This window comes from Pteropus alecto, unplaced genomic scaffold, assembly GCF_000325575.1.
Source record: "Pteropus alecto unplaced genomic scaffold, ASM32557v1 scaffold69, whole genome shotgun sequence".
Taxonomy (NCBI): domain Eukaryota; kingdom Metazoa; phylum Chordata; class Mammalia; order Chiroptera; family Pteropodidae; genus Pteropus; species Pteropus alecto.
Window position 1 is genome coordinate 2,676,063 of NW_006494610.1, and position 17,101 is coordinate 2,693,163.

At 33.1% G+C, this 17,101-nt stretch overlaps 1 protein-coding gene across 9 annotated transcripts in view; it reads right to left on the minus strand.

Moving 5' to 3' along the window:
* Window positions 1–17,101, minus strand: part of ADAM22 (ADAM metallopeptidase domain 22) — a 204,510-nt gene that overhangs the window by 13,551 nt on the left and 173,858 nt on the right. For 4 of the 9 annotated variants that reach the window (XM_025042191.1, XM_006925713.3, XM_025042193.1 and 1 more), the window contains exons 24-28: window positions 16,126–16,240; window positions 13,795–13,885; window positions 10,430–10,447; window positions 1,430–1,530; window positions 1,029–1,095 (exon numbers count right to left, since the gene is read on the minus strand). In XM_025042191.1, the coding sequence (XP_024897959.1) occupies window positions 1,029–1,095; window positions 1,430–1,530; window positions 10,430–10,447; window positions 13,795–13,885; window positions 16,126–16,240 (392 nt within the window). Of the gene's footprint in view, window positions 1–1,024; window positions 1,096–1,429; window positions 1,531–3,853; window positions 4,049–10,429; window positions 10,448–13,794; window positions 13,886–16,125; window positions 16,241–17,101 lie in introns of those variants that run through there. The other 5 variants (XM_025042194.1, XM_025042195.1, XM_025042196.1 and 2 more) reach the window with 3 other exon arrangements.

Genomic DNA, 17,101 nt, shown 5'->3' on the forward strand with positions numbered 1-17,101 from the left:
AAAAAGGCAGGTATATGACGGAGAAGCTAACATAAGTTTCTGACAAGCAGTTAACAAATACCTGCTATTCAGAATTTTTAAGAATTAAGGCATAAAGAAGCAATAGAGATCCTGGGAATAATAACTAGCACTGCAGTGAGATATCAGTAAAAAAAAAAAAAAAAAAAAAAAAAAATTTAGATAAAAATTTAGGGTCAAAAAAGTGTGATTAATTAAAACCAGGTGGCAAAGTCCAAAAGGATAGCAAGGGTGTGTTTTATTCCATGATGAGAGATAAAGGTTTAAGGAAGCTTGGTTTCGCTTGTACTTCATTAAGTGGAGAAACAAACAAACATGGGGTGTTCACCTCATTGTATTATAAACTTAAATGTAACTTCAGACCCCATTCCCAGTTAAAAGAAAATGTGTGGCTATCATTCAAAATGGAGTGTTTCGCATTTAGTGACAATGATTCCGTTAAAGAGCAAGTTCAGGTAAATGCCCTTTTAAAAATGTCCTCAGAAGGAAAATCTAAAAGAGAAACTAACTCCATTAGTCTGAGAGAATGCTTAGATTACAGCCATGAGGCCCCCAGAGCGGTGGTTCCACACTGTGAGCAGGAGCATGCTCCAGTACGGTGGGGGTTCCCCCCGATGCTTCTAGGCTGTGAGAGTATTGGGGAGAGGAAGGGTGACCCCTCTGAAATGGCTGGACCCCCGGTGATGAGAAGAAAGGAATGTTATCAAAATTCCCTTCAAACGGAACCAAGACACCACAATGGCAGGTTACTGGAGGAAAAAGCCTGCGGGGAGGGTGAGACCCCCACTATCAGTGATTATTGGTACGGGCACAGTTGCGGAGATGCCTACGTAAAAGAGAAAAGCCATGGTTAATTTTAAAACTGCAAAAAAAAAGAAAAAAAAAATTAAAAAGACACAACCAAGACCTGAGGCATGGTTTATAGTTCTTTGACGATCCAGTTAATTAACGTTTCACTAAACTGCACGGGACCTCAGAAATGCCTTTTTCCATTAGAGGTTCAGACTTACTCAGTTGAATTAGACCGAGGTCTAAATCTTTTGCCTCTGATTTTCTTTCTGTTGCCTCCCAGGTTACCTGAAAAAGATGGTTTATAGCTAGATTTGAATATAAATAAATAATCGCCATATATTTAACAACATGGTATTTCAAGTGGATGTAATTCACAACCCAGAACACAGGGCTTTATAGCTCTGTACGGCCTTCTCACTGTGTCTAGCACACTGGTGCTATCAAATCCCATCATTCCCCATCCAAGAAAAAAGAATTGGCTCATAATAAGTGCCCTCTTCTCTATTGGGAGAAGAAGAGCTAAAGAGCTTACAGAGAAGAACAAATGCTTAGAACCAGGGACCATAAAATATAGAACTTGGGTTCTGTGAACAGTTGGATTCAGAATGCCACCTTATACCTTGCCAGGAGTTACTTCGAGGTCTCCCATTTTCACAGATGTCTGAAATATGTTTTGTGTCTGGGATCCTTTCACTCCAAGAATGAGAGAGTCCATTAGACCTGAAATTGAAAATGTATATATATTGTTCAAAAATATAATCAAATGAATGTTTTGAAATCAGTAAGCAAAATTTCTAAGCATTGCTGTGTGTTAAATAAATCAAGAAAGAAAAAAATCTGAAATGAAAGAATGAAGAGAACATGAAAGTCTTCGTGAAGAAGGCAGAATTACGCAACATTCAATTTAAGAAAAGTCAAATACAGTGGCACCCCATTACAATAGTTAAAATTGAAAAGTATCAGGATACAGCACAAGCCAATTACACTCCCCGAAACACAACTTCTTATAGCAAATTCACTACATACTTCAGGTATATAACCCAAGCAGTAGAGTTATAATGGGGTCCCACCATAGATGTTTCTTAATTGTAAAGCAATGGTTTCCATTCAAATATTATGAGAACACAGACTTCTGAGAGGTTTCATTAAGATTTCCTCTATTGAAACTTGCAAACCTTTATCAGAATAATATTAAGGTTTTCTTAAACAATAAAATTATTTTCTGAGAATAGGCATTTTTCCCACAAATAAGTCCTCCCCAAATGTAGTACTGTTAGTTAACTGTCCAATAACTGAACTGTATGATGTTTATCATGGAAGTGTCACTCACAAAGCCCATGTACCATTAAGCCCTCTGCTATTTGTGTCCTGCCATCTTACAGTGAATTATCTACAAGAAGTGAAATTTACATACCTACCTTGTACCACACAAGAAAAGTATTTTAACAACTATATAAACTTAGGAGTCACATAATTTGATACCATTTTTAACTGCTTAAAAGTCATAACTCATTGAGATCTTGCTAAAATCTGGATATTATTCAAATCAATATTTTAAGCTCTTCTTGAGGTATTTTAAAAAATAGCACTATGCTTAAAATCTTTTCCATGTATCATCCCAGTTAACTGCTAATAATGACGGTTTTAAAAGGAAACTTCTACTGATGAATGAAACTAAATGAAACTCAGCATAATTATATATTAATTTAATATATATATTAAAACTTTTTGAACATCCTTTGCTAAATACAGAATGATTCCTATTTTGTACAAAAGGACAACAGAAATTTTCCTGGAATCCACTGATTTCTCCACTTCTTAACCATGATATTTAATTTGAAATTATTTGACCAAGAAAATATTTATATGCTGAAAGAATTTAAGTAAATTTTATTCTCTTGGCCAAAAAGCCCCCAATAAATCAAAAAACTAAAATTTTTGAAACAGTCTTCCTTTGAATTGTACTCCTTATGCAAAAACTAATAATTTTACTTTTGCTTTAAGCTATGTTATCTGAGTAAAAACACTCCTTCATGCTTGAGACACTTACATAAAAGCAGAGTTCACAGATCTCACTAATTCCTTCTATCATCCTTCCTGATTATTTATAGAGTGAGATCCACTATAGAATTTTTACAGATAATTCACTCTGTTTAGAACTCCAGAAAAAAAAAATCATGTTTCTTCTCAATAAACTAGCAATTTTCCTTTTAATCTACAAAGTACATACTGTGCCCAAAGTAATGCACGGGGCTATCAAATCTATTTTTTCTATACATTACCCCTTCCCAACAATTTTAAAGAAACTGTTCCATAGGAATATTTTAACTTCCTTCAATGTGAATGTAGGTCTCATTTCCTAAACCATTCCAACTATTTATATCTTCTATCAGTTTATTTCGTCAAGCAAGTATAAAGCATGCAGAATTTTAAATGGTCTTATACACCTTAAGATCCTGGGGCAAGACTACAGCATCAAAGTTTAAGACATAAATATATTAACCCCACCGATACTATTATAAGATTCACAAACAGTATATATACTTAAATTAATTTGGCAATCAAGCTCTAAGTAACAAAGTCTAGAAATAATCATTCCAGGAATAAAAGGCAAAATCATAATATTCAAATATGATTCACAGAGAAGCGATCTTTTTTCACAGCAAGCTTAGCTTTGATATATTTAAAATTAAAAAATAGTCAACGCAGCATTCATATTAAAAAATTTATTTTAACAAATGCTTTTATTGAAGCATGACAGTAACCTTTTTCTTTGACTACCAAACATGACATAAAGCTCACCATTTAAAAAATATTAAAATACTATATATAGTTTCTTAAGCCATATAAGAGCAAGACTGAAAAACCCTAGGGTTTCTGTATATATTTAAAGTTATTATTTGTTTAGTTTTATTTTGTTTGGATTTCTGGCCTGATTTGCTAAACAAGTGGTTCTGAGCATATGGCATTTTGAAGCAGAGTAATCAAAGAACAAAGGATACCATTTTTTAACATTCAAGAAAGAAGGAAGAAGTAATCAAACCTGCTGCAAAATAATGAAATGTTCTGACTAATGGAATAATGTGTGATGGAACAGGTAGAAATCTGAAAATGCGACAGAAAAGCAGACCTCTTCTTAGAACTAGATGCTGAGTTTGTGCTGACTCCAGGAGGAATGTCGCTATAAAAAGAGTCACCATCTCCAGGCTTTTTTACATAATCTCCCTGGGGTAACTGTCTAAGGCATAATAAACATTTCAGAGTCAGAAAACAAGACACACACATGAACACAGACATATACAAATATTATTTTAGGAAAAAAGAGGTAGGGATAATGATCTACATGAATCAAACCTATAACAACACGTAAGATTATTAATAAATGTGACAAGTTAAATTCATTCTAACTGTAGATCAGAAATGCAATCACTGAAGTCTATTCAGTCTAGATGGATAAAACCTTGCTTCAAGGGAAAAATATAGTCAATGAGGTTTTTCATTGTAACTTCTTTATACTTGGAGATGTTAACTACAGTTTTGTCTTAAAAAAAAAAAAAAAAATAGTGCCAAAGAAGACATACTGGGGCAGACAGTCCTTGCCCAGAAAAGGCATAGTTTTTTTCACCATGGTGAATAAACTATTCATGATTTCTAAACATTCTATAATGTAACTTTGGCTTTAAAATAACTGACCAATTTCTAAGCTATGTTCTATAATTTAATCCAAATAAATTCTTATCAGAGTTCTTTGCTCAATTTGGAACCTCAATGTTCATTTAACAGAAATATGAAGAAACTGAAAAAGATTCGAAGGTGAGTCAAAAATATATAATTCTCTAACTGCACAGTAGAATATGTAAAGGAAGATAATTTAGCAAAAGGAAGGAAGAGTTAAAAAAAATAACCGAATTCTTGTTGAGACTCTAGAAGGATATTTATAGGTAGTTTGGTGGGTGACCTTGGTTCTCTATCTCCACTGTAGAGGGGTTCAACAAGGGAAAATTTATTTAATGTGCCCTATTACTGACTTCACTCACTCTGATTTTGAATTAACTAAAAGTGGAACAGATTTTTATTACTTCTCTTAAAGAATAGGGTAGAAAACTTTAGATCAAACCACCTAGTCAGCTCTCCTTCCTCAGTAGCTAATCTGGTCATTTGCCAATACGTGGCCCCCACGCAGACAATTGAATCTCAAATTTGATTCAGTCTCATTCAGTACTATGGTCGGAGGTGCCATAAACTAGTGTTGGATGGAGAATTTTAAACAGAGCTGTACTTAAATAGATACACATTTGCTAACTCCTTTTCCCATCTGGTTTTTCTTTAGTTACCATGCTAGTCATGGTTACTTGCTGACACTAAAGTCTATCCCAAAAATGCCACTTTCAAATGTTTGTTTCCTTATATAGTTTACCATACTGTTTTAAATGTTCAAAACATTTGGCCATTCATTCTTCTAAATGACCAAATACCCTTTCTCATATTATTTCAATCCTATATATTCACATCTCTACACAAATCTAAAGATTTTTCAACTGATATAAAGCACATATATTAATTTGTATGATTAAATCTACTCTTCCCCTTTAAAGAAAGTTGAATTTCTCATTAGATTTGTATGTTGATACATATTCCTTCAAAATATTTTTAATTCTTAAGTGACTTCAGCTCATAATTTTAATCTTTCTTTTTCCTGGTACATTACAAAAACATTAATTCTATAGAAAAAATAAAACAATTCCCCCATATTTATAATGTTAATAAAACAGGACAAATGATCTTTTTATGCAAGAGAGCTTTAATCTCTGCAATCATTATTTTCTGGCTTGCCTATCAATTAGTCTATCAATGCTTGAAAAATGCTCTCAGTAAAATCAGAGTTGTCTATGTTGCCTCAAGGAGGAAACTTCTGTTTTGTATCAAACTCATATTTATAAAAGAATGCCAGAGGATATCCCATCAACATCACATTTCCAACAATAATCTTTATGGTAACAAATCATTTTTGTCACTATTACTTTTAATGAAAGCTTTCTGAGCTGATGAGAAGTGCCTGCTAAATTTAAATTAAAGATAAGTTCCAACTACGCTTGACTTTTCCCACTAATCAGTTCCCCCAAATTACCTTCTTCTTACGTGGTTCTGGCATTCAGGCATTCACCAAGGCCTCACTTAGCTGACAGCACAGGCTTATATGGACCACCTCTCACAATAGACAACACTCAGTATTTTTTCGCAACTGAGCATGTTTACCACTTCTTCAACTTCATTGCTCTGTAATATGTTGTCATCTTTTACGCGTGTGCAAACATCTTAAATGCTATACATATCATAAACTGTAGGCTTCAGTGAGAGGCTTGGAAGGGAGTTTAAGGTCAACGACTTTCTGGGACACAGCCCTGTTTTTAACATGCCAGGAAGATTTGATTCTCACCTAGATTGTGAAGTCTCCAAAATACAGAAACTTCTCTGCATTCTCTTTAAAATTCTACAAAGAATACACTGTAACTTTCTGCATATTGTAAATGCAAAATCTTAATGATTATTCACTTTGTTAAAGATCTCAAGAATAATATTTAACATCTTTCACCAACCAGAAATTTACCCTTTTTTCAATATTACATATTAGAACAAACCTATTTCTTCTTGTTTAACCTTTAGTGGAGATAGACAATATCAGGTCCCCATGATCAAAAAATAACATTTCATCATTTGTTATAAAAAATCATAAATGACCAAGTAAACGATCTCTTTAAAAGCTGAATTTTAAAGCTGAATTTAATTTTCTAGTCTTTATGGCTTTCTTCTTCAACTTTGCTGATTCCATAGAATTCTGGAATCTAGAAGTGACTATGACTACCACATGAGGTGTCCTGACCTGTGCTAAGTTTTATAATGGGAAAATTACCTCATATTTCCCATATTACATGTAAATATCTTAGACATGTACATGAATTTTTAAATAATGACCAAAATTTATTTAATTAAATTCTTCTTTCTCACAAAGGATCCCTGTTATGAGAGAAGTATGATCTTTCCTACAAGGGTCCAATGAATCGCAATGTGTAACAATAATCTTTGCACATATTCAAAATGAGAATATAATGAAAAAAATTAAGTCTTAACCTTAATGCTGAAAGAGGTATTTCTCCAGTGCCTCGTAAGTATCTGGACTGTCTATAATTGAAATTGTTACTTTACTTTTTAAGGAAATATTGTGTAATGTGTACCAAGTCGCACTGACAGATGTATGACTATCACTGAAATAATATAAAAACAAACTAAAGAAAGTTTGAAAAAAAAAAAAGGAGGGAGGTTCACAAGAGAAAATAAAGTGGCTAAAACAGGTGAGAGAGAAAAGAAATGGGGAAGAGGATTTCTGCTTAAGGTATAGATCAGTAAGATATGATCTGTTTATTCTATTTCACATTGATCATAATAATGTGTGTTCATTTCAGATAAAGGAAGAGAATATTTCAGCTGAATATAGGTGTTTTATAAATGCAAATTCAATTAACGTTTTCTTATTCTATTATTTGCAAACCTGCTTGAAAACTAAAATTCAAATTTATAATTCTTGTTATAAAGTATACAGCTGCCAAGTCCAAAAGCAATTATGCTAAAATATAAACAATGGAATCAACTGAAAATATTATGGAGATCTTCTTTCCTGGATATTTTAAAGAAAAAGATCAACAGCCATCCTAACTACATGATGTATAAGAATTATCCATGGCTCCTCAGTCCCATGGTCCTACCCTTCACAATATGACACTGGCAGATGGACGTAAAGTGCTATCACTCATATATGAGGTTCCGCCTCCACCTGCCCCAGGATGAGGCTTTTATTTTTCATTAAGCAATTTGTAAACAAAAAGAAAAAAATGGGTTTGTTCCTTATCTTTTCGTCAGACCTGCAATTAAGCCTATTACCCATTCCTTCATATAATGAAAACCCTGAGGACACGTTTTCCAGAGGAAAAGTTGACAAGGTTATCAGGTTCTTTCACAGAAGCACTTGTCTGACCTCTCCAATAATTTGAAAGTTATGTCCAATTTGGCATTTCTGAGCCGTTACATTATTAATATGGATCTGATAACTGGCTACCTATTTAATATGGTCTTACATTTAGTGTCAAAGCCAACCTTTATGTTCATCAACTCTTTTGCTAGCTCAACCAGTACGTGTGGGCCCTGCTTATGTCAATGAATGCTGCCTTCCTTTTTGAGAACAACCATCTCCACCTTTCATTTAAAGATCAGAGAAACACAAAGTCTTCAGAGACTACATACTGATCGCTTCCTTTACAATAATGCTTTCCAGATTATGAAGTTTATCTGATTTTAGAGTTGAGGAAAGTTTAAATGATTTCCCAAGACCACATCTGAGCAAATGGATTTCTGATTCCTTGTCGCTTGGTTCTCCCATTATGGAACCTCAAAGAAAAACCTAATTTAAAGGCAAGGACAACTCAAAATTCTTATTTCTGCTTTCTGGCATTCTTTGAAACTGGGCACATCTTTATTTGAATATCTGCAGATATTTTTACAAAATTGTAAATTTCTTAATGCATGCTTTGGTCTGTTAGCCTTACCATCTTCTCTATAAACACTAACACATATTCTCAAAAAGGAAAATCCTTTTTATACAATCACAACTTCTTGATCTAAAGTCCATTCTTTGTTTCTTCTCCTTTGTGAGAATTATTGTACGGACCTAAGATTTATTAGCTATGGACAAGGACAAAAATAAACACAGGTTGTGTTAAAATAAATCAAAATATATAAACTAAATGTTTGCTGAAGATGTAGCAACTCTCAAAATATGAACTAAATTCCAAAAGAGTAGTCAGATTGATGAAATGATTCAGTAATACTAGGAGGCAAGAAATTATATAAGGTACATATAGGAGAGTCTTAATGTAAAATTTTTCTTACCTAAACCTATCCATACATTGAATTAGAATAGGAAATTGGTACAGTTTTACATAGCAGTCATTTTTTTGTAGTGTAGACAATTCCTTTATTCTGGATAGTATCCCTGGTGAGAACATGTCTTAGAGTACTGTTTTAGTTTTGCTTGTGTTACCTATTTGTGATATTTTACTTTCCTTTTTATATAGTCAGCAATATTAAATTACATTATAGCCTTAGCTCCTATGGAAATGGAGCTGAATCATCAATGTTTATCTTACTAGCCTAATTCTACTTTTCACTCAAGAAAGCCACCAAACTTAGATTTCTGAAATGACTGATCAGCTTCTACTCAACAGAAAACTTAAAAGACTCCAGCTCTTCTCCAGTGTTTTAAGATACAAGAGTTCAAATCATGGCACAAAAAAATCTAGTTGTTTTAAATTTCAATTAATTTTGCCTTAGTTTTAGTTGTTCCATTAATGAGTTAGTTATTCCAGGGCAAGGTCAATATTTCCTAATATCTATGTTAACTGACCAGGATCTCAGGTGGTACCCTGTGAGCATCACTTATTTACAGAGATTCTGTAGACACTTATGACCAAAGCCTTATTGGAATTTTATATTACAATGTGGAAGGGAAGAGAAAAGTTTACAATTTTAATTTGTGAAAAATTGAAAGCTGTAGTTGGGGCTTGAAAAAGTCTCACCAGGTTTATTACATCTTATTCCTAATCTGCCACAGGCATTTAATAAAACAGTAGGAAAAGTTAAATAAGTAGGAATCTGCAAAGATATCTCGAGTACAAAACTATATGATATACAAGACCTGGTCTGAATTATCAATTTCTAGGATATTTAAAATTTTTTTGTATCAATAGCTAATATCATTAGTAATTTTGTGAATGTGAAAAGTAAAGGGTGTACCTCAATACGGACTAATTTAGATTTATTTAAAAACAGGCAATTCTTACAGAACTACATAAATGAGTTGTATCCCTTTTGACACTGTTGCTTACACATAGATTTTAAGGCTATGATGAAAGGGGTGCCTCACTTTATGGGCTTTTTGTTTAAAAAAAAAGTATAGTAAACAATCAAAGATTCCAACTATGCAAATTATTTCTTTAACTACCTGTGCAATTACCCAATCGGTAAAAAAATATTTCCTTATGCAGAGATTAAACAGGCTCATCAAGTGCCAGGACGTTCTCTTGACCTGTGCCCATAAAATTTTATCACTTACAAATGAAAGTTACTGACATGACAACAGTAACAAATAAAAAATAAATCCCCTCAGAAAGTATTAGGCAATAAGAGTGTTATAAACATGAAGGGAAGCTAACTAATGTAAACAAAGGTGACACCTCAACAGAGGAAGTTTGTTTTAGATGGAAAAAAATTAATTTCCAAATATAGTACCATAAAAGTAACACAAATAAGAACTTTTATTAATTGTAGTATTGTTGGATGAAAGAACCATTAAAATTAAATAATGATAGATATGTTTTAAATTAATAAATTCCACAGCACCACTATTAAAATGATCATTTTGAGGTCATAAAAAAAATTAAGATTAGTTTATAATCGCTACAGCATAAAAACAAAGTAAACTTGATTTATAATTGCATGTATAAATTCCAAAGATGCTAATAAGATTTAAACCTTTCAGTTACATGTTCAGATTATTCTCATCACATACCTCTGTTCTCGATAGTTTCTTTTCATGGATAAGACGAGAGGGGGGAAGAAAAAGAATTAGTTACCTATGAAAGTATATTAAGAAAGCACTATATATAAAAGCACTAGGATTTATTGAAAAGTCTCCACTAGAGGGTTCTGAATTGCAGAATTAAAATGGGGAATACAAATAGTCACACAAACACAAATTTTACTTATCTTTAGGAGAAGTGACACCAAAGGGTTAATGACAATATTTTCAAATATTTCTAAAGCATAAAAAATTCTATTATTAAAGAGTAACTTTTCTCAATATCAATTATATCATATTAAATATTTAACAATGTTTTAAAGCCAATCCTATTTCGAATACAGGTTTTCAGATATGTATATTGATTTAAATAATAAATTTAAGTAATCAAGTTACTTATATAAATTACCTGTTTTCATAAAAATAAAAATCATAATTTATTCCTTTTTAGTTACAGTATATACCTTAATCTAAAGCTTTTCCTAAGAATTTAAAACAGAAGAACATAAATGAACACTAGAACATTTTATTTCATCACTTATGATAAATTAGAGTGAGTTAATTCACAGCTATTATGGACCTCCTAAGTTATTACTACTTACAAGCTTAATGTTTAGCAATACTTTGTTCAAAGTTTGGTCTCTGTTTTTTATTGGGCCATATACTAAAATAAAATTACATGAGTTTTAAAATAAACCAATCTTAAAAATGTATTCTAGAGGGTATGGTAGTGAGGCACCAATGACTTTTATGTATAACTCAAAAGATTTCATTTTTAACTTTCTAAATTAAATTTAAGAAAATGTTAATATTTTGAAGACGTGTTAGAAAGGCCAAGCAACTGAGTAGTGGGCTCCTTCCTCCAAGATCAAAATCAAGTTCCACACGAATCTGTAGCATCTTTATCTATCTATTCTGAGCACCCAATAAGTATCTTGTTTAATAACAAGCTCATGAGGGTAAATGTGCTAATTAGTTACTCATTATTTTTCATTCCTGAAATCATCAGATGGAGGGGGAAATAAGCCCAGAATCTTTCTATTCAACACATTTTGCTTTTTATTCTCTCAATCTGATTACCTGAGCAATCCACCTGTTCCTAATGAGTATTCTTCATTTTCTATTCGGCTTAGAGAAGGGGTAGAAAGTTTAATTGGAAGGATTAATGAGAAAATGAGTTCTGTTTCTAAATCTAATTCTTGAATTTTAAATAGAATATGAAACATCATATTCATGAATTTAATTCCTGTATTAAAATTTTCTACATTCTCATTCTATTTTTAAACATATTCTGAATAAGTTTAGTAGCACTAAAACTACATCATTTAGGTTCAAATTATTTACGAAGAGGATGCTGCAGAATGAACATGATTTGTCTTTTTCCTTAATGAATCTGAAAAATATATATGTTCAGAAATAAAGAAAAAGCAATGACACCTCAAAAGAATTTCATAAAAATAAGAAATGATATACAGAAAGAAGAATTTTTAATTAAAATCATTAAAACATGGACACAGGTCATTTTATTAGTAATAGGAGATATTTAGGTTTTATATTTTCCAAAAGGTAATCTTTTCCAAGACTATAAAAATGAAATAACAATTTGTATCAGTAGGTGGCAGAAAAATCACACAACACAGAACTAACAATTTTGCTTTCCCTTTTCACATGACCAAGTGAAACCACTTACTTCAAAACAACAATGCTTGTGAAGACAATTACTACCTAAGTATTGTATCACAGAAGTCAAGGATATTGTGCAGCTCCAAGAGGGGGCTAATTCACCTGAGGTGTGAGGGGAGATCAAACAATAACTATACAGAAAAGCATTCTTTTCAGACATATAATTTTATAACTCCAAATGTTATGCTGAAATCAGCCTGGGCAAATATAAGAATACAATATATCTAATGACCTGCAGATCAAAGAAGCCCATAGGTACTGAGCATCTTCTATGAGATGGTACAGGGCTACATACTCATTTAATCAGGGCAAACCATTACTATTATGCTATGCTCTCCTTCGCTATGCTATGCTATATTAACTATGCTATGCTAAACTTTACTATGCTATCCATGCTATTTGTTAATATAGCCTTTCTCAAATGTCTTTCTGTATTTTAATGCTTGTAGCACACAAACTAACTGCTCTCTTCAGGCAACGAAACTCAGGGTTTGACCTCACCTTTTAAAGGTGTTTCCATTGATTCAATTGGTTTAAGACCATGTCAGGTGATATTAATAATAGCATACAATTACATAGTGCCTAGTCTATTAAAAGATTTGGGGTAATTTTAAAGTATGAAATATTCTAATTCCCAAGTCTTTTAGTGAACTAAGTTTGATCTATGTGAGGGGGAAAATGCTATAAAGTGAGGTCAAGCCTAGAATGCTTAGCAAAAGTTACAGGACTCCCAAATGGAGAAACATTCTAGGCCCAGGGACTTGAAATATCATCAGAGATCAGCAGAATTTTGATTTTTAAGTTGAAATATTAAAGAGAATTTAAGGTTTGCCATGATTAAGTTTTAATTTATTAAAATCAAATAAGTTATTTGAATATAAATAAATTTTTCATGTTATAAGATTGAAATACTTAGGGAAATGGAACATATTAATCTTATGTTTGGAATGTTTGAAATCATTTACTTAGCTAAATGCTCAAGGAGATCTAATTTCCAAAAGTTATATATCATAACTTTTTAAAATTTATAAATAGAACCAAAAAATTGTCAGCTGAACTTTGAAGCTTAAGAAGAATAAGACTTTTAAAAGCTTTAACTTAAAAATTGAATTTTAATTTTAACGAACATTTCTGAACAGCCTTTTCTTCACACAAAAACACCCACATAGTTTTTAAACAGTGCCTCCACACATGTTGTGAAGATAAAGAGGTTTTGCCCTTAGCACGATGCACGGACATAGCAAGCACTCAGCAACAGATCTCCCGCTGCTGTTCTTGTTGATGTGACTCTTATTAAAGCTCTATGCTGTCTGACTATCTTGCCTAGCTTTCTGGGTATGAGTTTAAGTCAAGGGAAGACCTGTGTCACTAAAGAGCAAACAAACATAACCTCTGTAAAAGACACAATTTTGATTGATTTTACTTCAATGGTTTTAAGACAATATTCAGTATTTTTTGAATAAACAGGAGGTATCTCAAGATCTAAAAAAATGATAAATTATCATTACCTTTAATCATGCTAAGCACAATCACCAACTGAGTGTAAAGCCAGACTGATTTTCATTGCAAGTATATTTATCCAATGATAAAAAACTTCCCAGATGTTTAATTCATTTAAACAAAATGTTTAAAAGTATATTTTGACAGTAAAAATACTGAGATGTTTCACTTACTTATAACCCCATGCAGTTATTCCTAATATGAGGGCCAGCACTAAAATGGTGCCAGCAATTATGCCTATTATGATATTGGTACCAGCAACACCTGTGGGGGAAAAAACAATGAAGATCAGTATATACAATTGAAATTTTGATATAAAAATCTTTCAGGAACTTTATTCTCCAGATCTGTAATCATCACACTAACAACATTATTTAAAAATATTTTTTAAAGTGCGTATTTTTTAAAGGGAAGAAAAATCAACCATAATTTATCAATGGGAATCAATTGGTTTTTTTTTTAAATTATTTGTGTATGTTCTCTTTTAATTCTTTTCCAAGTGTATTTTGCATTATTGTATTTTCCACGTACTTTTATGGAAAATATGATGAGGACATCGAACTAAAAGAAAGAATAAAGAAGAGGGGCTACATGGCATAGCACCTGTTAGGGAGGAATACTTAGAAATCCATATCCCTTTTGACCCTGACCTCTTCCTCAAAAATTCTAGAAATGTCATTTTTCATATCACTACATTCTGATAACAAATGCAAGGTCCTTATTGCTCTCAGGGGTGTGTGTGTGTGTGTGTGTGTGTGTGTGTGTGTGTGTGTGTGTGTGAGATATTTTGTCTCTCAATGTAAAGATAAGCTTCTTATGGGAGAAAACACGTCTACATGTTTATATAACCAGTGCTCAAGTGGTATGGATGTTACAAGCACGGGGCTTGTACTTCCCAATTTTGGCAATGATGACCATGGCACATTCTAGAAAAGAAAAACCAAAGGAAAAGAGAGAGGAAGGTGAGCTGGAGATTGGTACTGGTGAAGCATGAGAGCCACGCAGCATCAGACTGGCAGAGGGCCAGGGCAGGGCTGAAGCTCAGAACTCAGTAATAGCATTGTGTGTCAGCATCCCGTCAGGCAGGCTGAGATGCAATCTTTAAGGGCATCTTGGCAGTGAAAGTGGCCCAGTGAGTCGAAGTCTTGGTCAACAAGCCCAAGTGAGGGCCCAAGAGCAGAAAAGGTAGATTGGAGGCCTGGCTCTGATCCCAGGAGACTTGTTTTGGTGATAATGACTTACACCACATGTTTAAATCACCCGGTCTGTTTCACCCAGAGCACCTCAGCTCTCTCTCTCCTTATCTGCTGCACTCCTGAGGCATCCTTCAAAGATCTGTAATTACGGGCAACTGGTGCAAATTCCAATTCCCTATGACTAAAGAGGTGGCCTCTCTGCCTAGGAGCCCTCCATAGTCAGGTTAGACTTCAGGACTAGTGCATCTGAAGAGACTGGTAGACTCCACCCTGCCCAGGTCCTGGTGGATGCTGATGCCAGGGGACCCCTGGATCATTAGGATTTTCATACTCTAAGACCCAGCATGTCTGTCTCCCCTTCCTTTTCTTCTGGGGATTTAACAGGAATCAAAAAACTTGGGTGCTAGTCTTGATTATTTCTAATTAATGGTATGACTTTTAACAAGTCACTTAAATTCATGGACCTGAATATCCTCGTCTCTGCATTAACTGCAGGAACAAGCTCCAGACTACCACTGCTAAGACCGAACATGACAAAATCTTAATCATTCTGTGACTTTCTTTATTAAAGTGATATTAGCTAAGATTTTCTCATCCTTTGGAAGTGACGGGCTTTAGGATTTGAACATTATTTAATGAGAAAGAATACTCAATAACGAAATGGTAAAATAGTTTCAAAGGGGACATTTACCCCCAAGGTCTGTGTCCTTACGACTATCTGCATTTAATTTCTACTTCTCAGTTTGGACCTCTCTAGCTTTTAGAGCTGCCCCTGTTGTTTCTCACTCATGTCCTGAAATCCCTTCCAGGCATGTTGGCCAAATTTCCTACTTCTAGAATTACCTACAGTTCAGGTTACAGAACTGAGGTTAAATACAAATGAGATGCTATGATAAAGAATATTAAAGTCAATGAAATATTTAAAAATCAATTCTTCAATTTTTATTATTTATTCAGTCCCGATATATAAAATTTTTTCTTTAAATTCAGAGTTAAAAAGTGACTACATTCTTAAAAGAAATGCTAGAGTTTGTTGTTGGCTGCAAACAAGTACAATACTTGAAAAATCTCACTCTGATGTAGGACAAGATAACACTAAATCAGTAGACTCAACATTACATATCATTATAATTTAATGGAAACAATCAGTTTCATAATGTGGACCCCAGTCATATACTGCAATTCATTATTATGTGGCTTTAACTTATATTTGCGTTACAAAAATAATCCAAATGAAACTGTCTGAAGGGTAGTTTTCTCTTTCCTTGTGTATAAAGGCTACGAAATGATACCAAATTAAGTACTTACCATTGCCAGACAGAGTTATACCAGTCTTTGCATCATCGTTGTGAGGGAAGTAAGTGCTGCAGTCTGCACCGATCCAGTGTCTATTACACACACACCTCAGCTCATTACTACAAACCTGAAATCCGAAATCAAGCTAGAGTAAAAGTCAACTCTCTGATACAGAGGCATGAAAAAATAAGCATTAATTTCTAATTATTATATGCCTAGAATTTGATGGTACTGAAAAATTATTGGTACTTTTTTTCCTAATGCTAATTACTTATTTCTTATTAAAGTGTCTAAAAAAATATTTTCTAGAGATCGATGGCTGACTCAAAGGGATAATAAATTTTAACAGAGGCATGAACTTATAAGTCTAAAAAAAATGAAATTGTTTTGAATTTCAGTGACTTAGATTTTATAACAGGGAGATTTAAAAAACTGAGCAGAAGTACAATCATTTGACGATTATCCAATACAAAGATTTCTTTCTTCCAAAGAAGGGATCTTAATAATAAAATTTTATTCATCTTTTAGAAAGCAGATGCAATAAAGAGAAATCGGATGAAGCAGAGAGGCCTAAACCTTTGCTGTGATGTGAAAGAAAGTTTCACAAAGCTATAACCTTGGCACCTCAACCCAAGCTACAGAGATTAGTGACTTCAGGGTCATGGAAACTGACAACTCCCTCAAACAAAGAGCAGGAAAAAAATTCACATAAAAATGGCACCAAGTTTTAAAACTTATCAGACAATAATCTGTCTTCATTTATATATCCCAGAATCTATACCTAGATCTTATCATTCAAAACAGCTTTAAATGGAATGGAGATTTAGAGAGACTTGTTAGGTTAAGATCAGAGAAGTTCTTTAAGAAACAGGTTTTCACTGGATGGATTTCTGTATTTTGTCTGATCTAATTTGCCAGAAGATGGCATACATCAACATCTAAATATAACTTTAAAATATAATTAATAAATTTCAGATCTCAAATTAAT